The 22,805-nt window shown below is 44.0% G+C and overlaps 2 protein-coding genes across 6 annotated transcripts in view; both read left to right on the top strand.

Annotated features, from left to right (window-relative positions):
• fhod3a (formin homology 2 domain containing 3a) overlaps positions 1 to 16,790 on the top strand; it is a 55,308-nt gene extending 38,518 nt beyond the window's left edge. For 2 of the 5 annotated variants that reach the window (XM_047331809.1, XM_047331812.1), the window contains 17 exons: positions 146 to 205; positions 574 to 708; positions 2,139 to 2,189; positions 4,406 to 4,623; positions 6,095 to 6,409; positions 7,246 to 7,949; positions 8,428 to 8,568; positions 10,081 to 10,239; positions 10,478 to 10,660; positions 11,526 to 11,645; positions 11,962 to 12,123; positions 12,751 to 12,941; positions 13,128 to 13,332; positions 13,492 to 13,515; positions 14,232 to 14,439; positions 14,560 to 14,724; positions 15,356 to 16,790. In XM_047331809.1, the coding sequence (XP_047187765.1) occupies positions 146 to 205; positions 574 to 708; positions 2,139 to 2,189; positions 4,406 to 4,623; positions 6,095 to 6,409; positions 7,246 to 7,949; positions 8,428 to 8,568; positions 10,081 to 10,239; positions 10,478 to 10,660; positions 11,526 to 11,645; positions 11,962 to 12,123; positions 12,751 to 12,941; positions 13,128 to 13,332; positions 13,492 to 13,515; positions 14,232 to 14,439; positions 14,560 to 14,724; positions 15,356 to 15,438 (3,124 nt within the window). In that variant the 3' untranslated portion in view covers positions 15,439 to 16,790. The remainder of the gene's footprint in view (positions 1 to 145; positions 206 to 573; positions 709 to 2,138; positions 2,190 to 4,405; positions 4,624 to 6,094; positions 6,410 to 7,245; positions 7,950 to 8,427; positions 8,569 to 10,080; positions 10,240 to 10,477; positions 10,661 to 11,525; positions 11,646 to 11,961; positions 12,124 to 12,750; positions 12,942 to 13,127; positions 13,333 to 13,491; positions 13,516 to 14,231; positions 14,440 to 14,559; positions 14,725 to 15,355) is intronic. The other 3 variants (XM_035633345.2, XM_047331811.1, XM_047331810.1) reach the window with 3 other exon arrangements.
• Positions 16,791 to 17,881: 1,091 nt separating this feature from the next.
• LOC118310421 (glutathione S-transferase A) lies at positions 17,882 to 21,587 on the top strand. Its single transcript, XM_035633346.2, has 6 exons — positions 17,882 to 18,132; positions 19,569 to 19,634; positions 19,886 to 19,991; positions 20,581 to 20,699; positions 20,788 to 20,876; positions 20,962 to 21,587. The coding sequence occupies exons 1-6, from the start codon at positions 17,965 to 17,967 to the stop codon at positions 21,092 to 21,094; spliced, it is 681 nt and encodes a 226-aa protein (XP_035489239.1). The 5' UTR covers positions 17,882 to 17,964; the 3' UTR covers positions 21,095 to 21,587.
• The last annotated feature ends 1,218 nt before the right edge of the window (positions 21,588 to 22,805 follow it).

Raw genomic sequence — 22,805 nt, 5'->3', positions numbered from 1 at the left:
GTGCCGCACCGATGGCTTTCCTGTTATGTAACAAGGTGTCGCATTCGTCTCTCGACACCAGTTTCTCTCTGACCAGTGAGTCAGTGTGGTGTCGGGACGACTGGAGAGGTGGCTCACTGTTTTTCTCACCTCTTCTCTTACTTAGGAAAGGAGGGTTCGCGTCCTACTCCTCCCTCAGCAGTCCGAGTACGCCCACCAGCTCCAGGTGAGAGGACACCAACATGAAAACATCCCTCAGACAACCTCCTCTGCCCTGAAAACGTGTTCACACACAAGTACATATACATGTGTGGTTGCATGAACAAGCATGCACACAGAACGTGTGCAAAAAAAATATAGACACACGGTGCACTCCTGGTAAACACATACATCAGTGATGTCAGCTCACTGGTTCCGGGTTTTCTCGATATTAGAAAATGATTTATGGTGCGTTGCCTTGGGAGGAATTTTCATCATCCCACTCCACTAACCATGAAGTGCAGGGTTTTTACAAACCCGACTGGTGCTTGAGAGTTACAGAATCACCAGACATAACCCAAAACTTTTACCGTCTTTTCTTGCTCCCTCCTCCAGGCCTGCTCTGGGAGGTCTCTTGTCCTCCTCCTACCGACAACACCAGGAATCTCTGGCAGCCGAGCGAGAGCGCCGCCGTGTGGAGAGGGAGGAGAGACTGCTGAGGATAGAGAGAGAGGAGCGGAACAAGCACAGGTAAGTCATTGCTTGCTCTGTTTTTGAAAACGGCATTTTGAGATGAGAAAAAAGGCTACTCCAGAAATGTTATATGGTAATTCCATAAGGCAAGGGGCTCGATTGGTGAAGGTCCAACAACACTGCAGAGTGTTTAATGAGACCTCTGCTGCCTCTTAGATAGGGTGGTACCGTGAGGCCGCTAGGTGGTTCCTTCAGTCTTCCACTGTGAGGTTGTCATGCAACGAGTGAAGAATCCAGAGAGAAATAGCCAGAAAAATAACCCTACATAAAACCCCAAGACGTGTTATTTGGTGAACTACCAATTACCTATAGGTTCCGGTTGGCAGATTTATCTTTATTTTTGGAAAGGGCCAGGCTAGCACTTCTGTCTCCTCATTCTTACTCACAGCAAGAAAGCATTAAAGTGTCGTCGTCCCCCCCCCCAAAGTGCTGTGGCAACTGTAAAATGAAAAGTGAATATGCATTAGTGAAAGACAAACATCCACATGTAATTACTACTACAGATAATAGACTACTAAACAAAAGGAGTAATTGAAATAAATGCAAAAGTATAAGTGAAAATAAATGGATTTCATAGATTAAAAATAAAGACTGAGGTTAACTGTCTAAAGAAAGTGGTTTTACCAAACGGAGACAGAAACATATGAGGACCATGCTGTAAGGGTTGAGCAGGAAGCAGGACCCAAATGCAGGAGTGCACTTTAAATAGTTTTTAATCAAGCAAAAGAAACTAAACTTACGGAGTCTGTACGTAAAACAACAAAACAAAGTCCAACTAAAGATGTCCACAAGAAGTAGCCAAAACGGAGCCCAAACTAAACACTAGAGTCAGGGGCAAAATCACAGACGTTCAGGAACAGATTGGGAGCCAAAACCACAGGGACATAACGGGGTAGACGACAAGGACACCAACAGCATCTCATGAACAGACTTGGGGGGAAACAACAGACGACCCAACACAGACAAAGGGAAGCACAGAGACTAAACACACAAGGTGGGAGGGGCCAATAGAACACAGGTGAGACACATTAGGAACAGGTGCAGACAATCACAGGGGCAGGAGACACAGGAAAAACAAGACACCAGAAACTAGACACAGGACAGGAAGTGAATCAACACGTGGGAAGAGACTTCAGAATAAAACAGGAAACCAAAACACGGAATCATGACACAGGGGCAGGAGACATGTGCAAAGTAAAAAGGAACCGACAAAAGACCGGGAAACAGAAGGTGCAAAACTAATTCAAAATAAATCAGGAAATGAAAAAACGAGATCATGACACACGTGTTACAGCAGTATCTATACTGCTCGTGTGCATGATGTGAAAATGTGTTGTGTTTACATCGGCAAGTCCACAGAGACCATACAGGGACAGGGTATGATTATTGTGCTTTAAAATGTTTGTTTGTGTGTGTGTCTCTCTCAGCCGTGACTATGTGGATAAAATGGAAGAGGCCAGACTTGCACGGGAGGAGAGGTAAGTGTGTGCACTAAATCAAAAACAACACACATTCAGAACAGCTGGACCCGAGGGGGAATATGTTTGAGTCTGTGCTTTGGGAAGCTCAGCAATAGTGTAATTGTTTTCAGGTTAAAAAGGTGCCCTTTGCTGCCAGAGGCTGGGGGGGGGGGGGTTCTTTGCTCCATCTGCCTGTTTTTCTCTCTCTTAAGGAGCTGTATTTTGCATGCGGTGAGAAAATCAGATTCAAGGATTCATCGAGCTTTTCACACAGCGAATGCTCCTGCACACGCATAGACACACGTTTTACGCAAACTTTCGCACGCGTAAACACACACACGAGGAATTTTCACAGAGCAAATCCATGTTTGTCTGCAGATGGGAATCTCAGGAAGCGGGAGATTTACTCAAGAGGGTCCATGAGGTCATGATCAGATTTAGGACTCAAGCCATATTTTAGTAAGGACTGATAACAACTGTATAAAAGCCAATCCAATATGCTGATCATCACAAAAAATGTAATTATGAGGAGGTAAAGCTCCTTCTTCCTCTTCTTCTTAGTCTTCTCCTGTACTGACACTCTGCTGTATATACCGTGCCAGTGGCTGTTGCTCCGTCTGTTGGCTCAATCAACTTTTTACCCTCGATACTAAGCACAGTCGATTCAATAGAGCTAGAAGAAATAGAGACAGAGAGAAATAAAGATAGGAACAAAGATAGAGCACAATGAGTGCATGGAATATGATATATGATGTCCTTAATGTCAGACAACTGAATCCACAGCCTCGCTGTAAACGTCTAAAGTACGGCCAAGAATGTTTGGCAGAAATTAAGATGAAATCGTGACCATCCGTAGTATATCCATATTGCTTAAATAAAAGTACACATTTTGAGAAAAATCCTCATGGGGTTACAAGTTCACTATTATACTGTATTATTTATGACATGATTTAATTATTACTGATTCATTCATTTGAGATTAAACTATTTCATATATTTGGTTACTTCAAATATTTTACAATCCAATCACACGTTTCATATTTAAGCTCCTAATAAGAAGTCACTACAGCTGTCAAACATATGTAATGGAATAAAAAAGTGCAGTGTTTCCTTTATCAAAATATTGTGGAGAAGAAATGGAAAGTGAAATGGAAAAAACTCTATTAATCTAGTTACAATCCACTGCTGACTGATCAGATGTTTTCACACATTGGCAACATCAGGGTAATATATGATAATACATAAATGCTTAGGATACGTTTCGTTAATCAGACACATCTGGTACACAAAGTGGATTACACACATAGACGTACAGGAAAAGTGTTTTTCAAACTATCTCTCCAACATCTTTTGTATGTTAAGTGTGTAAGGACATACAGCACATTGAAGGTTTTACTCCAAGTTCAAGCACACAATACACACTGTTGGCTCACTCACCCAGTTTCACTCTTGATCACAACACACACACACATATATTAGTATCCAGTTTCCTCAGCCCTCTGAAGTGGCCTTATGCTAATGAAGTCTGAACAGAAGCTCCACACATTCACGGTGAGCTGGGAAAGAGGAGGGGTTTGAGAAAAAAAGAGGGATAGGGAGAGAGGCTCGACTCAGTGCCCACAATCTCTGTTCTGGCCTGCAGGTTGAATGGTTAAGTTTGGTAGAGGGAGATAATGAGGACGACAGAAAAAGGGATGAAGGAAGAGAAAAGGAAGAGGAAAAGGACGAGGGAGGAGAGCTGATCGACGCACATCTTGAACAGGTTCACTTGGATTCACTTCAGGCCTTTCAGCAGCCAAACTAACATGAACTTCTCTCAGTCTCTTTTCTTCTTCTCTCCTGTCGTTCCCCTTCACTCCCGAACACTGTCGCTTCTTCTCCCAACTCCCTCTGGTTACATAATTGGACTGCTGATCGAGAGGGGAGCGGTGAAACTCTTGACTACAGGAAATAAGTAATGAAAACATGGAACTCTTTGTGGATGTTAATTGGGCAAGGTAAAGGAGTGAGGAGGGCTCCTAGTGTAGTGGCGTCGAGACGGCAGGGCAGCTGTAGATGAGGAATCATTGAGGAATAGTCTATGGCAGGTTAGATGTTTGTGATGAATTCAGGTCAATAGGTGGATTTGTTAACTAATGGTTTAGCCTTTTTTATTAGAGAAAGGCAAGACAGACTCTGACTCCTATTTTAATTTTTTTTACCTTTTTTGTTCTGATACTCCTTCTCCCTCTCAGGTATAAGACTGTGGAGCGTCTGGCAGCAGAGGAGTACGAGAAGGAGCGCGTCCGGGTCTCGAGGACTCGCCCTGACCTCGACCTGACCTTTGCCCCCTCTGAGGCCTGGCCCTCGTCGTCGCGCAGCAGCACCCCATCCTCCTTCGCCTCCCAAGAGGATGCAGAGGCTGACCTTGAAGCCGAGACCCCCTCCACGCCCTACACGCACTCTGAGACTGGTAGGACGCCTGAGAACTCGTACCTGTACCAATAAAATAGATAACAGATATGGCTGTTTTTAACCAGTTATTAACCAGTTATTAACCAGATGAACGTTGCTTACACGATGAGACGTGAGAGTAACATAAGGTCAACTGAATTTAACAACACATTACATTAACTACACATTACAAGGATAAGCTTTGCTAGTGTAACCTACACTACACTGTGGAATCATTTATGGTCTCATAATGAGTAATGGTCCTAGAAACATTCTCAAAACCTTAACTTCAAAAATGTTTCAGTCCCGGTTTATTTGGCAGCACCAGGAGAAACAAAAGCACAGAAACTGGAGCTGAATATCCTGCTGAGGAGTTGAAGCTACTCAGCACGCTGCCTGCAACACTTCATCTGATAGCTCATATTTAAAACTTACCTGCTGACAGACGTGACCATGTCTGATGTGTTTTTCATATATGATCACTGGATTACATGCATGCGCTGTTCTTCTGTGAATCCCTTGTGCGTGTGAAGGCATCTAACATGGGAATGGTTGACTGCCACTAACAGTAAGAATGACTGTGTAGAGAGAGTTAAATACTGAATGTACACACGGAAATAAGTTGACCAGAAATGGATCTTTTTTTAAGGGTTTGGCTTCATGAAAATCTTGAGGGCTCGAACTTGAATTTTCTATTTGTGTGGTAAAGGCCTTCTAGTTTAGATTCCCTCGTATGACTTTGAACTCCGCTGTTTGAAACTACGGGGAGTTATAATTAAAACTAAAATGTAGCAAGTTCAATTCCCAGCGGTGCACCGCCCCAAAGCAAATCATTCTTTACCTTAAATTGTTTCAGTTTGCAGCCTGCTGTTTGAATTAGCAGGCGGGTGTGAGCAAAGGGGCGAGAAAGAGAGACAGATTGTGGAAAATATTGAGGGTTAGTAAAAAAGGGGGAAAGAAAACACAGAGGAAATGGGTGAAAGGGTCAAATAGGTTTTTGAAAGAGCTTTTTGAAAGTGTGATGCCAAAACATCTTGTGTAAGAAAACAAGCCTCGTGTTGGAGTGCATGCACAGCCATGAGCTGAGTTACTGTTGGCGAGTGTATGCGGCGTGTTATTCCAACCCCGCCCGCATCACTGCATGGACTGTGCTGCTGAGTTAAGCATGTGTACCGTGTACATGAGTGTGTTTTGACGTAAACAGGAACTTAATTCTTAATTTCCTGTTCATTTCCTGGTCCTGTGACAACCCGGCTTTGTGCGCCGCCATATTGTTTACATTTGCGTATGGGTGTGTGTTTTTGTTTTTCATGTTAGTGTGTGTGTGTGTGTGTGTGTGTGTGTGTGTGTGCGTGTGTGTGCGTGTGTGTGTTTGGATTCAGCAGTGTCCTATGTGCAACCCAAACACAGGGGCCTTTAAAATCAAAGGCAGCCATGTCCCATGTTTCAAACAGTATCTTAGAGAATCAAGTAACACATACTTTTTGTAGCAGGAGATGCTGGTGACCCCAGTGCCAGTGTAGAAACAGAGGGAACAGCAGTAGAAACCACCACTGAAGAAGGGGAAGAGCAGAAAGAAGAGGAAGTGCAGGAGGAAACAACGGCAGAAAAGGAGGAGGAAGTCGACGAGTGCGAGCAGGAGCTGGAGAAGGGGAGAGAGGAGGCGGAGGAGGAGGACAGTGGCATCCTGAGCGACAAGGAGCGACAGAATGAGGAAGTGAATGAGAAGGACAACTGCTCGGCCTCCAGCATCTCCTCTGCCAGTAGCACTCTGGAGAGAGAGGAGAGGGGCGGCCCTGAGAATGGTGGGTAGATGGCACCGCAAAAAAACATTTGAGTCACGTCAGTTTCAAAGTTCTATATCTTGAAATTTCTTTCAGTTCAATTTTTTGAAACAAGGGGATGGGTCTGCTGTATCATGGGGTGATGTACTGGAGACAAGTCGAAGGAACGGAAGTTATCTTTTTAAGGGTGCAGGGATGAGCTGACTTTTTCTCTGGCTATACAACTCTAGTACCTCAACTACTTGATACAGAAATCCAATACCAGTGCAGTGTAAATTCAAAATCTGTTTACCACACTGTGAGGAACTTACTGTATATGGTATATTTTTTATGAAGGGACCATAGGGCCAGGGATTGCTGTGATGCTAAAAATTGGTCCAGCATCCCACGACAGAAAGCTAAAAAACTGAACTTAATGTAATGTGTATTATTCACATCTGGCTGATGCCTGATCCTGGCCAGTATCAGTGCTTATGCAGATCAAATGTATCTCGTGAGTGCACCCTTAATATTACGGATATTATTTCAGATGAGAGCACTGTGCAGTGTGTAGAGATAATGTGGGGAAATGTCTGGCTGATTTTGTGCAGCACTTGCAGTACTGACCTGTAAAATAAGACCAAAAACTCTCCAAAGTCTGCAATCACAGATAAGAGCACACTCAGGACAGACAGAACAGAAAAGAGCAACACTGCTAAAATAATGAAGATAAAATACATGATTCCCTGTTCTTCATTTCATATTTCATCTTAGGTTCATTCTCATGATACTTTTATATACTTTGGTATAAGGCCTCCTCTATAATGGCAACGTGCTACATCCTGTAACCCCTCTCTTTCACTCTCTCTCTCTCTCAGGCTGTAAGGAGGCAGAGGTGAACGAGCAGTGCAGCAAACTGCTCAACAGCAAACTCTTCATGCTGGACATGCTGTACTCCCAGAACAAGAAGCCCAGTGATGAGGAGGAGGAGGAGGAGGAGGAGGAGGAGGAGAATGCAGAAAAGGAGAGAGAGCGAGGAGAGGGGGGCGACAAAGAAACCCAGGAGGAAGCTGAGGAGAAGCTGGGCGATGATCAGGAGAGCAACAACAGGGCTGACAACTCAGATCACCAAGGTAGCATCCGCCCATTCGCTGAACGCTTCGGAGACTTGATCAAGGACCTTGGTGCGTCCCACCCTGATCTGGAGTCTCCAGCCAACGAGCCCCTTCCCCCCCCGCCCAAAAAGGAATCGGACACAATCTGGGACCAGCTGCTGGCCAGCCCTCGAGAGCTGCGCATCGGCGACATCAACTTCACAGACCTGACGGAGGACGATGACAAAGACATTCTGGACGCCGTTTTGATGGGTGGATGTGGCGAACTCCCGGCCCCGCCGCCTCCACCACCCTGTTTCCCTCCACCCCCACCCATCTTCGGCAGCTGCCCCCCACCTCCTCCCTTGTTTGGGATTATGAGGCCTCCACCTCCACCTTTCTTTAATACCCAAATGCCAGTGCCTCCTCCCCCAGAGCCGCCTCTATTCAACAAGAAGAAGAAGACAATCAGGCTGTTTTGGAGCGAGGTTAGTCAAGACACAACTAGCATTTTCATTAATCAAGTACAACTCCGATAACCAAAACTGTTTTTAATAGTGATAACCAAAGATGACAACTGGAGGTAGGGGGTCAAATAACTGCTTAAATTTACTAGTAATTTAATGGAAATTACAGTAAATGATGTCACTTTAGCGAACATGAAACCATTGTAGGCAAAGCATGCAGGCTCTAAGTTTCTTTCCATGTCTGGATAAATCAAATATGTTAGATTGTCAAGTATTTCATCTATTTTGCTGGTTGGGCAGAAGATCCAGCGCGTCAAAATGAAGAGATCATCAAAGACTGCATGTTAACGTCAGCTAGTGAAGATTAGGGGTCATAAAAAACAATGACTCACTCACCATGTTCCTGTAGCTGCTGTTATTTGTTTTTCTTTGTGTCTCATTCACCTATTTTAGTGTAGGAAATGTCTAACACATGTCTCTGCTCAATGTTTGTGCACAGGTGCGTCCGACAGATGCTCAGTACAGGGACTACAAGCGAAGCGGAGACTCATTCTGGTCCAAACTGGAACCAGTTAAGTTGGACACGGCCAAACTGGAACACCTATTTGAAACAAAGTCAAAGGAGATGCCAGTTACAAAGGTGAAGATCCACTGCCGCAACCATTGTCCACCACAATGACATTTAACAGAGGTGCTGTTTGCTGTTCACAAATCTGGCACAATTGTCTCGGTTTGATTTGGTTTTGACAAAACTTCTTCATTTGTCTACTGTGGCATTTACAGAAGGAAACTTCTTTGAGACAACGTGCCAAAGGTGGTGCTGTCACACCAGATAAAACAATTTGTAGGGGACATCGACTGTCATCTCACCTAGCATCGTCATAATGATTTCTGTCTGGGAGATGTACTCTCATGGCCGCAGTTTCATCACTTCCACCTTCTTGTTGCCAGTAACACAGTCTGTAGGGATACTGTCCATTATCTCCTGCGCTTGGACGCTGTTGTTTTAAGGGTTAAGCAAGGTCATGTGTGCGGAGCGTCGAATCCTTTGTGATTGCCACAAAGCCTTTAAATAAGAAAAAGTAGGGCATTCAAAAGTAAAGCCAAGGATCTCACAATTTGAACTCCTGAGGCACAGTAATACACCACGGCTCAGCTTCGGGTCTACACATGATGGTGGTCTCCTGCTGCTGTATCAAGGTCCAAGCAGCTCAAGCAAATATGTTTGCTTGTGAGAGAAGCCAGGTTTTTGAAGGACCTTCAGAAATCAAAGCAGGTCAGAGGTCAGAGGGAACTTTCCTGATACTTTTGGTAATATGGTTTTCATCCCTTATCCATTTAATTGTTATGTGATAGAATGTTATTTTGCACCTTGCCAGTCACAATGGTTAATTACAATAACATATGGTATTGGTAAAAGTGAGCGAAGTAGAAAGAAAATTTCAAACAATCCAAGCTGACATTGGGCGAGAGGTGGGGGGTACACCCTGGGCAGGTCGCCAGCGTATCGCAGGGCTTATTTATAGAGACAGACAGGGAATTTAGATTCTCCACTTAACCTAACCTGCATGTATTCGGACTATGCGAGGAGATCTTGCAAACTGTGATTTACCCTGAAGCTATAATCCAGGATCGAACCCAGAACCTTCTTGCTGCAAGGCAGCAGTGCTGAACACTGCACCACCACACGCTGCTTCTAAATCAGTCTTGTGTATTGTAACGGCGTGAACTGTAACATGAGACAATTAAGTAGCGGTAGAGTTGGACTACAATGTAAAGCCTCCATAGTATAGGAATCACATTTCTCAGTGGGCAGTAACCAGGTCTTAGCACCTACTCTGTTACACTTTTATGTAGTGACTTATTACGGCTTTCTTCCGATAACAGCTAATGATAGCCTCAAGAACTTGTGAGGTCATCTCACTCAGTGACAGCATGTCTGCAAACACACACACACACACACATACACACACATGCACATACTGTACAGACTTAACCTGTGATGGTATTTCCTGCTCTTAATAAGCATGTAGTTCCTGCTGTTCCTGAGTTACGATCGCTCTAATCCTTACGAGCCCATAAAGAGGACCACACGGAGAACAGAGACGGAGAGGGACCCGGCTTTGACCCCTCTGTATTTTTTGTGCCCCAGAAAACAGCAACAGATGGCAAGCGCCAGGAGATCATAGTTTTGGATTCCAAGAGGAGTAACGCCATCAACATCGGGCTGACGGTGCTGCCTCCTCCTCGCACCATCAAGACGGCCATCCTCAACTTTGACGAGTATGCGCTCAACAAGGAGGGCATTGAGGTGAGATGGTCAAAAGGAAGATAAGATCAGATCAGATAAGATATTCCTTTATTCATCCTTCAACAGGGAAATGGGAGTGTTAACAGCAGCAAAGTCGATAGCAGAAAATACAAGCCTAAAAATAAATATAGATACTATACAAGAACACAGTAGCAATAATTGCACGTGGAAGCATCTCTTATTGCCTGTATGACACCGATCACCATGTCCTCTCATCCCACTCTGTCTTTGCCCTCAGAAAATCCTGACGATGATCCCCACAGACGAGGAGAAGCAGAAGATCCAGGAGGCTCAGCTCGCCAACCCCGACGTGCCGCTCGGCTCAGCGGAGCAGTTCCTGCTCACGCTGTCTTCCATCAGCGAGCTCTCCGCCAGACTCCAGCTCTGGGCCTTCAAGATGGACTACGAGGCGACCGAGAAGGTCTGTGTGAACACGGGACAGTGTCCGTGATTAAATCAAACTAGGAGAATCTGACTAAAAAAGGCAATAAAAAAAAGAAGAAGCCCGAATCAAAATCATGTACATAAAATCATACCATCATACCCAATAAGTGAATGTGGTTTTGATAAAGGGAGAAAAATGTGCTGTCCATGTGTGCATTTGTGTGTCTAATGCCCGTGTCAGTAAGTATCAACAACCCTTTTTAGTGCAAATAACATCCGCAAAACATCAACGTGGTGACATCATAACATCATAACAAAATATGCAAGCTTATTAGCAGCATCTCGTCTTCTCCCTCTTCTGGCACAACATGTTTCGCTCAAGCGATGAATGCATCCAGGAGAAGAAGTTCAAAGGCAAGCCCGGGGAATGAAAAACATGCCGCCCCTCCGTTGCTGTTCCTGTAAAGTTTATGGCTTTCCGCAGGATGCAATTGCCTCTAATCTCTCCATGAAAAGATGAATTCCCCGACAGCAGGATCGGTACAGCTGCGTCCCCCACTCGACCCTGTGGGACTGTTGGGTCAATCGAGGCTCAATGGAGGCAATCATACCGTGCAGGCACACAAACACAGGTGTACAAGGAAACAGAGGGTTCATGTCCATTTGAAAGTGAAGGCTGACCGAGCCAGCAAACTCTAAACAACCTCTCGTGACCTAAAACGAGAGCAGATGACTTGTGGTGGGAAAGGTGATGCACCTGTTCACCCTTAGTTAGACTAATAGACTCGTATTGTGTGTGTGTGTGTGTGTCTGTGTGTGTGTGTGTGTGTGTGTGTGTGTTTGTGTGTGTGTGTTTGTGTCTGTGTGTGTGTGTGTGTGTGTGTGTGTATTGTTCCTCTTAGGAAGTAGCAGAGCCGTTGCAGGATATGAAGGAGGGTATGGAGCAGCTGGAGAAGAATAAAACTCTCCGCTACATCCTCTCCACGCTGCTCTCAATTGGAAACTTCCTCAATGGCACCAATGTGAGTCACGACCGTCAACTTTCCTTTGTTGTCTTTCTACTGTAGTGGTTTGTTGTTATTATAGAGATAATCAGTGCTTGTAATGGAGTGCGAATGAGTCAAGTCTATATTTTGTTGATTAAATATGATTGCATATTAGCAACCTTAATTTGGTGAGGTCCGAGGTACCCCAAAGACTTTTGTTATTGCGTTTTTAAAATCATTTTTAGAAACAACTGCAACTAACCTGAGGACTCTGGTTAAAGTAAAGCACAGAAGTAAGTAATGTTGGCTTTTTGTTCTTCAGTAAGTAATCGGTGTGTGTTCATGTGTCCAGGCTACAGGCTTCGAGTTGACGTACTTGGAGAAGGTTCCAGAGGTGAAAGACACGGTCCATAAACAGTCTCTGCTGCATCACGCCTGCTCAGTGGTGTTGGAGAACTTCCCCCAGAGCACCGACCTCTACTCCGAGATTGGAGCCATCACACGTTCTGCAAAGGTATGATCCACACCTTACTATTGGAAAGCTTGTATGCATACTGCAGTATTTTTAATCTTTACATTGTAAAACACTTTTAAGCAGTTCCAACTTAGAAATCTAATATCCATGGCCGCCTTAAAAATGTGAGTAACAGTAAATAAACTCATCTTGAAAAATGTGTGTTCAAAGTTTGCTCGTGAGTGACTGTAATGTGATGTAAAAACCAGTTCACTGAATTTGACAAAATAAGTTCAATATTATTATATATTAAGTTAAATCAACAAGTTAGCTCCATTATGGCAGTATGTTTTTTTCTTTCATAAACAGATTCAACACTCCCAGTGAATATTGGGAGTTGTGCTTAAGTGCTAATCATGCTTCTTTAGAGAGGATGAGTTGAGTTAAGTGAATACTCATTATGACAAATCAAAATTTCACTTCAAAGTTTTTAAATTGTCTCAAAATTAAAAATAGAAATTTAAAAGCTAATTGAAATTTATTTGAAAACTCATATTCTCACATGAAATTATTCATGAAACCATAGGTGAGTCCACTAAGTCTGTGTATGATGTTTCAACAGTGTAGCTGAGGACTTCCTACATTTTGTTTTAGATGCACGTTGATTTACAACATCTCCTCCATCAGGTGGATTTTGACCAGCTGCAGGAAAACCTGTGTCAGATGGAGCGCCGCTGCAAAGCCTCATGGGACCACCTGAAGGTGATCGCCAAGCACGAGATGAAGCCCCAGCTGAAGCAGAAGATGTCAGACTTCCTCAAAGAGTGTGCGGAGAGGATCATCATCCTCAAGATTGTTCACCGCAGGATCATCAACAGGTAGCTCCCCTCAGCAATTTTTTTCCCTTTACTTGTTTGATTGGTATTTTTTCATCTAAATATTTAAATCATATATATGATACAGTACATTGGAATATTATGATTATATTTTGGCCAACTAGTTGCAAAATAGTGATGTGAGATTTACATCATTCAAATCTGCTTTCTTCCTCCTCTTTCTCCCAGGTTCCACTCGTTCCTGTTGTTCCTCGGTCACCCGGCCTACAGGATGAGGGAGGTGAGCGTCCACAGGTTCAGCAAGATCCTCAGCGAGTTCGCGCTGGAGTACCGGACCACCAGAGACCGCGTGCTGCAACAGAAGCAGAAAAGAGCAGACCACCGCGAACGCAACAAGACCCGAGGAAAGATGATCATCGACGTCAACGCGCCTGTGAGCATCGACACAATCTCTCACACAGAGACACACTCGGACTTTCTAATCTGCTTTCTTGCTCTTCTTCTCTCAAAACTAGTACTGCTCTCTCACTTTTCTTTTTCCTACATTTTCTTTCCTCTGTTCTTTATCTTTCACCCTTTCTTTCTCCTGTAGTCTGATGATGAAGACGAGAGTGAGGTATCCACATGTTCGCTGCCTGTCTGCCTGTTGGCATGTGGGTCAGGGTGTGTGTGTGTGTGTGTGTGCATGGATGGTGCTAAAGCAACACCAAGAATTTTGTAAAAACAAAACCAAAAATGTATCAAACCCCCCATATTTGTCAATCATTAATTTTCATAATTTAATGATGGTTTCGGGAAATAATTATTTCAGTGACTTTTAGCAAAGACAACATATAACCTTGCGCAGTGTGACTTTGACGTAGTCTCGCGACAGGGGTCAGGGATCCTGACTGATACATCTCTGCTAATAAATCAGCGCAAACAACCGCGAAGTAGCCCAACAGAGACAGACAACCAGGCCGCTTTCCCTGTGGTGTCCATCACAGAGGTGACAGAGCAAAACAGTGGGGGGGGGGGGGGGGGGGGGGGGGGGTGCAGCCACACCATGCTGTCATTTACCAACTACTAAGCAACAGCAGAAAAAAAAAAAAACTGGCACTGCCCATGTGTGTGTGTGCATGCAACAGCTTACTGTAACTAGATCATTTTACCTTAAAGTTTCCTTTTCACTTAACATCTAAGAGGATCAGTCAATACGATACAGTAGAGACTATGATCTTTGCAGGTTGAACGGTTTCCTTGATGCTTGTGGTTTGGCATGGTTCAATCAAAGCCAAAAATATTTAAGATACAAGCTGCAAAACTCCCTTTCTTTCTGTTCCTCCTCGAAAGTGTGATCGTCATGGCCCCAGCAGCAACAACAGCGCTCCCAGTGGCAGCCAGGAGAGCGAGCGGCCTCAGGGTCTTGGCCATACTGAGGATTCCGTGGAGCATGAGAACATGAAAGCAGTGCTGAGAACCAGCCTGAGCGGCGGGGACAAGGAGAGCAGCGGGGTACCGGGGCTTCGGACACGGACAAGGTCACGGCCTGGACGAGGAGGTGAGGGTGACAGGACGTTCCTAACAGGGCCACGCAGACAAACACACGGTCAAACAAGAGGAACAATTCTTTAAAAGGGTCCGCTCACACAGAAGCATTTGTTCTGCTCCATTTGTCTAGGCCGCATTATGCAGGCGCGGACCACTGCCGTGGAGGAGGCTCAGATCTGTGGAGACGACGCCGCAGACGAGATCATGGAGCGAATCGTCAGGTCGGCCACTCAGGGTGCAGGAACCAGAGCTCAGCCCAGAGAGAGGAGGAGGTCCAGGGCAAACCGCAAGTCATGTACGACCTGAGTGCTGAGCCAAATACGTCCCACAAACTTACAAATATACCAAAAATAGAGTAAAGTCAAAATAGTCAATATCCATAGAAGGAAGCCTTCATTTTTTAGGGTGCTGATGCCAACGTAGTGAACAGTGGGAATGAGGAAACTGCTCACTTTAATGCTGGGGTAAAATTTCCTCAAATTGATATACGAATCAAATTGTCCTCATAAAACAAAAAAGTTTTCTAATTAAATTCAGGTAACTTATATCGAGGAGTGGTGCTCAGCTGTAGAAATGATTGTGAGATGTTTTCTGTGGCGCTGTCTAATGATGTAATTGGGGTTATCTTTACATTTTGAAAAAACAGCCTGTATTAGGAGGCCAGGGGCATGTCATTTGAAAGAAGTGAGCAGTAACGAGACACGGGTCGAGCTGTTGCTGCTCATTTCTATGAAAGGCACCATTGGTTGCATAATGGGAAATGTAGGATCCTGCATCTTTGGAGCTTGACCAACACCAGGAAGTAAAAGTTAGGATATATCGGCCTCTGCTGGATAAAGTATGACCTATTAAGACGGTAATAGGGTATTGGGATACAGCACAGGACCATATGATCACAAATGTTCCCTTAACTTTTGTCCTCACAGTGAGGCGGACTCTGAAGAACGGTCTGACGCCAGAAGAAGCTCTTGCTCTAGGACTTGCTGATTCTCCAGACCCCGAAATGTGACCCTCCACCCCCCCGGCCGTCCTTACTGCTGTGGAAACATGGCGGCACACATTGCTGCCACGCCCCCATCAGCTGCCTGCCTTCGCCTCACATTACAGAGTGGTATTCCTCCTGTTACATGCCCCTGTTAGGTGTTTTGCCAGCTGCTGATCTAGTGCCTGGTGTGTCTGAGTGATGAACCTGCAGACGCATTTGTGTTTTTAATGCAACACAATGACAACAACAAAAAACCCAGAAGAAAAATGTGTAAGTGAGGACAAGAGAGCGCGAAGAATGAAGACTGATGTATTCAACATGGCAAGAAGGAAAATAAAAAGTCAATTCAGTGCTGCTGCCTCGACACTGAGATGGAAAGCTGTTTTATTTATATAAACATATTTTAAACATTGCAATAGTCCAGAGGGATAATTTTTGCTTGTAAGTTTCTGCAGCTGTGACTTTCATTTTATTTAAGCTGTGAATTGTGGTTGTTAAGATGAACGGGACGAAGAGGAAGCTTAATTTGTTCTCCTATTCAGTTTTAACGAAGGATCGCCACTCGAACAAAGACAACAAGGCTTACTTAGAATCGTCCTATGTGAAAAGGAAAATGGTTGTGTCTGCAGCTGCACGTTTGACAAGTGGCGAGTGGAGCTGCGCTAAGTGGGAGCATGACAGGTTTTCAATCTGACGTGTGCCTTTCATTTCGCCATCTCTTCCTATTGTCGTATTCACCTCCTGCTTCTCAGATGAATCACAAATGTCACTTTCACACGTCTAGTTATACCGAGTATGAGTGTTGACAACAATACCCTTTTATTTTATGTCGACAAAATTGCTCTCAGTATTTATTTGCGAAGCTCAGACATCGTGCACCTTACTCAGCATTAATGGTCTGTCATGCTGAAACCAACGACTGATTCAAAACATAGGAAAAGGATTTTTTTTTCTTCTCAGAGGAACTGTTTGTAAAGTGTAAAAAGACAAAAAGACACTTTTTTTAAAAAAATAATCTATTTGAAGGACATGCAGAGAATTCTGCGTAAAAATGTGTTAATGCCCTTGTTAGCTGCCAGGTAAAGTGTGCATGTGTAGTGCGGTTTATGTTCTGTATTATTTTTATAATTTCCTGTAGAAACTTGTATTATAGTCTGAGAGAAAGGAGAGAGAGAGAAGCTATTCTGTGAATTGTAATTGAAGATAAAAGAGATGACAGTTGTGGTCGCAGCTGAAAAATATGTGCCCAATAAATGTGGCTCCCGGAGGATCAAAGCAATATTTGGACATTTTGCTTTGAACTTGGTGGTCACATAAAGTTCAAAGTCTCAACTGAAGTGTGTGCTCCTCGCTCACTGCACGGCGGAAAATGATAATAAAAATAAAACAGGGAAAAATCACTGCAGATGTATCATGTAGTGAGCTGAACATGAAACACTTTCACTTGAAATGCTGTGTATACAGATTCTGCAATAAAAAAAAAAAAACATTAAATGAAAAACCGGGTGTTCGTGTCATTCTTCTTTACTGCTTTCACTTCTGTGCCCTTAGACACACAGAAGACCATGTGGGCGGCCAACCTTTGGATTAATGAGGGCCCATAAAGCGCTCAGCTGCTGTTCACTTCATTTGTGCTGTGCAACGTTCAGTCTTTTGCTTCGCTGACTGTAGCTCCTGTCTGTCCGTACTACCTGTGTCCATCATGGCCAAGTCCATGACTCTGCTGCGGGGGGCCGGCTCTCCTCCCTGCTGGCGGCTGATGATCGCTCTGGAGGAGAAGAAGCTGCAGGGGCTACAAACACAGGCTGCTGTCCTTCGAGAACGGGGAGCACAAATCTCAGGAAGTCTCTGAAATAAACCCGAGAGGATAGGTAGACGAAGCAAGCACATGATCACCGTGAAGTAGATGTGCAAAGGACGAACTGTCGAGGACGGGGGCATGCTCTGCTTGATACATGTTTTTCTTGACGGCCACACAGTCTTAATTATTTGTTGAAACAATCACAACCAATATTAAACTTCTTATAAAATTAAGTCTTATTTGTTGAAAAGAAAAAAAACAGTCACAGCTGCCACCGAGTCAGTTTTAGTCCCAGGGCAACAAGATGACCCCTGGCAGTCCTGCAGAATAAGCACTGATGTACCAACGCATGATGGAGGTTCTAGCCCTCACTGATGAAATGAGATGGGAAAGCGCTGACCACTGTCACTGTGTCCCTGCTCACACCACACACACACACACACACACACACACACACACACACAAACACACTAACTGAGTTCCTTTCATTTGCTTCCTGTTTCAAGGTATCTGCAGGCTCATACCGGACTGGGGCCTTCTCATTGGCTGATGTGATCGTCTTTCCAAACATTGCTTATGCTTTCCATTTCCGCTACCACTATCCAGAAGAGAAGTGGTGTTTTCTCCCTCCCGGACGGCAGGTGGCAGTGTGCACCGGTCGCACTTTGACATCCACGTGATCCGTGGAGAGAATAACGGCGCATCTCGTCGGATCTGGATCAGCAGCAGCTCGAGGGAAGAAAGGGAACATGGCCCAGGACATGACTCTGCTGTGGGGCTCCGGCTCTCCTCCCTGCTGGAGGGTGATGATCGCCCTGGAGGAGAAGGGGCTGCAGGGCTACGACCACAAACTGCTCTCCTTTGAGAAAGGGGAGCACAAGTCGCAGGAAGTGTTGGACATGAATCCCCGGGGACAGGTAGGCGAAGCTTGCAAGGACAACCCCCCCCCCCCCCCCGTTACAACAAGCTGCAATGGAAGTAGACTTGGTTAAATATACGAATTATCAATATGGTAATTATTATTGTTATACTAATTACATGAAATGTACACCACAACGCCATGACCATCTGTTCGTTCGTTGACAAATGACAAACCTCAGTCATTTCCTGTTCCGTTGAAACTTAGAGCAAAGCTTTGATAAATCAAGTGCATACAGTGTGTAAGGTTTAGGAGTGAAGAATATGAATATGTTCGAGTTGAATCATTTAAAATACATTTACATGGTTATGTTCTCACAGTTATTATTTACATGTTGTACATGCTGTATCATTTTATCATCGGCATCTTTCAAAATGGTTCAAATGATTTGCTGAATCCGCCTCTGAAACTTCACGTCCCACGTTTACCTCAGTCGGAGGCCTTCTCGCTTCTGATTGGTTAGTGAAGACACAGTGATCAGTCGTGGGGGTGTAACCAGGAGGAAGGTGGTGGTTGTTGTGGGACTGCTGCTGAATCCCACAGCGACAAGAGACAACAGTAAAGTGCTGCTTGAGGAAGACATATCCGTCTCCAACCTGCTGTTTATTCGCATGTAGCGTGATCCAACAATAGCACATCGAACCCTCACGTTACAGTGTTTAATTTGGCTTATGTTTGGTTTTACCAGGCGAGTTTCAGAACAAGATGAACGTATGAATACCTACGTGCCTTTCACACAAACGCATCACAGAGGGCGATATGGACCAATGAAAGCAGTGATTCGTCTGACGGTTTCTTCCCCACAGCACATGGACCATCAGCAAGTTATCACGAGTCATTAACGGTCATTTGAAATTCTGAGTTCGTGATTTATAAGACAGGTGGTTTACCAGTGAGCGAGATAACAAACAAACAAATTGAGCGGATTTTGAAGGTAATTTGGAGTATGCGAGCCAATAGGTTGACCTAGATTCTAGGTCAACCTATTGAAAAGTGCAGTGCTCTCAATTTGAAATATTCTCTAGGGCTGCAACTAACATTGACCAACTAACACTCAGTATCGATTAATCTGTCGAGTATTTTCTCATTGTTGTTTGGTCCATAAAATGGTGAAAAATTTCGATTTTGTTTTGTCCACACACCAAAGATATTTAGTTTACTGTCAGAGTAGCAAAGAAACCAGAAAATATGAAAATAGTTTGCAATTAATTAAGTAGTCAATTGCTAATCGATTAACTGTTGCAGCTCTAATATTCTCACAGTCACACTGAACTGGAGATCAGCACGAATGTTGTAGTTATTGATACAGTCAGCTAAACATGTTGTTTTTTTAACACTTGGCTCAGCAAATGTTGACTTAATTAGCTCCCAGTAGCATTAGCATTCAGCAAGTGACCTTTAAACAGCCTGTCCTGTTTTTTTCTTCTCCTTAAGCTCCCCTCTTTCAAACATGGAGACAACACTGTGAACGAATCCTACGCAGCCTGTTTTTACCTGGAGGTGCGTGAGTCAGTCCATCATCTATAAACTATTTGACAGTGTTGTACTATCAGTTAAATCCAACATAATGAAGTGTGTGTGTGTGTGTGTGTGTGTGTGTGTGTGTGTGTGTGTGTGTGTGTGTGTGTGTGTGTGTGTGTGTGTGTGTGTGTGTGTGTGTGTGTGTGTGTGTGTGTGTGTGTGTGTGTGTGTGTGTGTGTGTGTGTGTGTGTGTGTGTGTGTGTGTTTTTTTCTCTCTCTGCTGGTGACAGAGTCAATTCAAGTCCCAGGGCAACAAGCTGATCCCGGACAGCCCTGTAGAACAAGCCCTGATGTACCAGCGCATGTTTGAGGGCTTGACGCTCTACGACAAACTTAGTAAGACAAGTACACTACGTAAATAACAGTCGGCTCAAACATTCCTGTCTGCAGGGTTGACCTCCAACAAACAATGTTGTCGTCAATAAATATTTATACTATTCAATTTTAGCAGCAATGGTTTCAGACAACGAACCAAGTGTGTACTTTACTTTTAACTTTTTACTGATTATTTTCTGTGCAAAGAGCAAAACACTAAAAGCAACGAGCCTCACTCATGAACACGGGTGCCACAATTTATTTTGCGTCAAATCTGTATACACCGTCCTACCACGGGATATACTCAAGTGTCAGATGTGTATTGATCCGACAGTAGTCCCAAACCAAGTAATCCCAAAACCATTTTGTCCTTCTTGGGGAATATTTCCTACAAAGTGCAGTGCCCAGCTGCTTCCGGGAATAGGTGAGGCTTTTAAAAGTAAAAATAAAAAGCTTTTTATATGGTTTGTGGACATATAACACCAGCCTCGTCATCAAACAACTTTTCATGCTGTGGATATAATCGCATCATACACCAACTAAAGCTGCTATAGTCTCATTATATTAATGTGTGTTCGTTTTTCTTTTCTTTTCTTTCTTTTTTAATCAGATGCAGTTATCTACTATAACTGGTTTGTCCCTGAGGGCGAGAGGCATGACTCAGCTCTCGAGAGGAACAGGGAGGCTCTTGCAACTGAACTCAAACTCTGGGAGGGTTACCTGCAGAAGGTAGTGTATGCACCCTACACACACACGCACACACACGCTTGCACTGACATGTTCAGAAACACTGTATTTTCCACCTCTTCCCTCTCAGCTGGGCTCAGGCTCATGCCTGGCAGGACCGTCCTTCTCACTGGCCGATGCGACTGTTTTTCCAACCTTCGCCACTGTTTTCAGATTTGGGTAAGCAGGAAAGGGCTGCTGCGTCGTCCTGTATCATCACTCTGACCAGTAAACCCCTAAATGCTTCCCCCCCTCTGTCTTCCAGGTTATCTGCAGAACGATACCCTCACCTAGGACAGTACCACGCTCTGTTGAAAGAGAGGCCCAGCATCAAAGCCAGCTGGCCGCCTCATTGGCTGGAGAACCCCGAGGGCCAAGACACGCTCAAAGACATCTGATATTTACTCTCACTTTCCAAAGCCATGTCTCTGTGTGCAGTTGTAGTTTGCTTTCAAAAAATCCATTTGCGTTTGTTTGATATAGTTTAAACTCAGTTTGTCAAATATGATGCAGCTCTGAAAATGGAAACGTGTTGAGATGAGTATGTACAAATTTTCAAGGCTGAATTGTGTTAATGTTTTTGTCAAACTAACTTTCAGTTCTCGTGTCAGTCTTTGTTGATCTATACAGTGGTAGGCATAGCAGCTCTTGTTGCCCAGATGCATGGTGTTTGCATCTAGAATCAATCTCTGTTGACAGATACACATGAGTTACTATAGCAGCAGTTCCTGGTGCATTTTGACTCTCCCTGTAGGTTCCCAACCTCATGTCGACTGTGAATCACCTCTATCAGAGAGCATGTCTGCTCTCCATACGTTGTCTCCGTGCAGACTGCATTGTAAACCAGGATAGTGGTTTTACGGTTACAGAATAAAACCGAGTTGTTCACTACTGAAGGTTTCAGCAAAGTGTGAGTGGAAACTTTGTGTGCTCAGATTGTTATATGTGTAAGAGGTGAACACAACAGTGCATTAACCCTATAAAACCCCATTACGCTGTTGCACCTGTTATGCAATCTCAGTCAAGACTGTAGAACAGGGTTAACTTGTTTTAACAGCAGTGTCTGAACTGGTTTTTCTCTGAAATGATTCTTGTTATCATGACTTTGCACGTAGCAATGATTTAGCGGATATCAAACATACATTAATCTAATGAAATGTTTTTTTGCCATTATATCATTATTCCTGGCAGCACAAGTACATACAAGTGTCTCACACTCCGCTTCAAAACTGCTTGCATCACTGAAAAGGCGTGCTGGAAGCAGCTGCAGCTGTAAGTCTCACTCACTTCATGAAAGTGCCAGTCAGTTAATGCTGATGATCACACTGTAAATCAGCATATAAAGCCAAATTCATGACCCTGGGGGGGGGGGGGGATCAGAGAACTTCATCCATCCTATAAAGCCACTACATTGTGTGAGTACCATATTCATCCATTTACTCTCTAGTGTTACAGTATTTACACAGGCTGGTCCAATGAGCGGTCAATCTTTAATACAATAAAAGCAACAATATCCCAACTTTTAGAGACATTAGGTGTAATGTAATGTCTTTTAAGAAAAGGGCATCAACCCATCATATCAAATGTTTATTAAAACTTTAAAGCAATGCACTTAGAACGGAGCCTGGCGACATGACATGTCATTTAAAAACAACAGTAGTTGTATTACTAGTCATAGTGCTACAAGGCTTATTGTCCGGCTTCACACACTTTCAAGAAAAAATGTCAATGTCATGCTAATCAGGCAAAATGACACTGATGAAATGATTCATGACTAAGCGGGAATTTCTTTTTTCTTTTTTTTTTTGAAGTGGAGGTGGAATGTCACTGGTTCAATCAAGTGACACTGAATGCTCTGAACAGGTTGTCCATGAAATGTGGACGAATTTTGTCATTTTATGTTGCAGGCTGTCTTTGAACGCAACTGCAGACCAAAACAGCAACGTGACGTGACATCCGTGTCAATGCAGGATAGAACTTTGATTCATTGTGGAGAAGCTGCAAATTGTACACGGACAACGTGAACAGTGGCTGCTCGGTTACCAGTTATTCATTGAATGTCAGTCTTAGGGGTCAGGGCAGGCAGGTGTCGATGACGTGCAGTAGATG

The sequence above is a fragment of the Scophthalmus maximus genome, chromosome 5 (assembly GCF_022379125.1).
Source record: "Scophthalmus maximus strain ysfricsl-2021 chromosome 5, ASM2237912v1, whole genome shotgun sequence".
Classification (NCBI taxonomy): Eukaryota; Metazoa; Chordata; class Actinopteri; order Pleuronectiformes; family Scophthalmidae; genus Scophthalmus; species Scophthalmus maximus.
The sequence above is the reverse complement of the archived record's forward strand: the minus strand, read 5'-3'. Positions and strand labels throughout refer to the sequence as shown.

Bases quoted from the DNA above. Each gene is read 5' to 3' on its own strand.
- LOC118310421 (XM_035633346.2), top strand. From the start codon at position 17,965: ATGGCCCAGGACATGACTCTGCTGTGGGGCTCCGGCTCTCCTCCCTGC. The intron at 19,635-19,885 runs GTGCGTGAGTCA...TGCTGGTGACAG, and splicing joins CAGCCTGTTTTTACCTGGAG to AGTCAATTCAAGTCCCAGGG. The intron at 20,700-20,787 runs GTAGTGTATGCA...CTTCCCTCTCAG, and splicing joins GGGAGGGTTACCTGCAGAAG to CTGGGCTCAGGCTCATGCCT.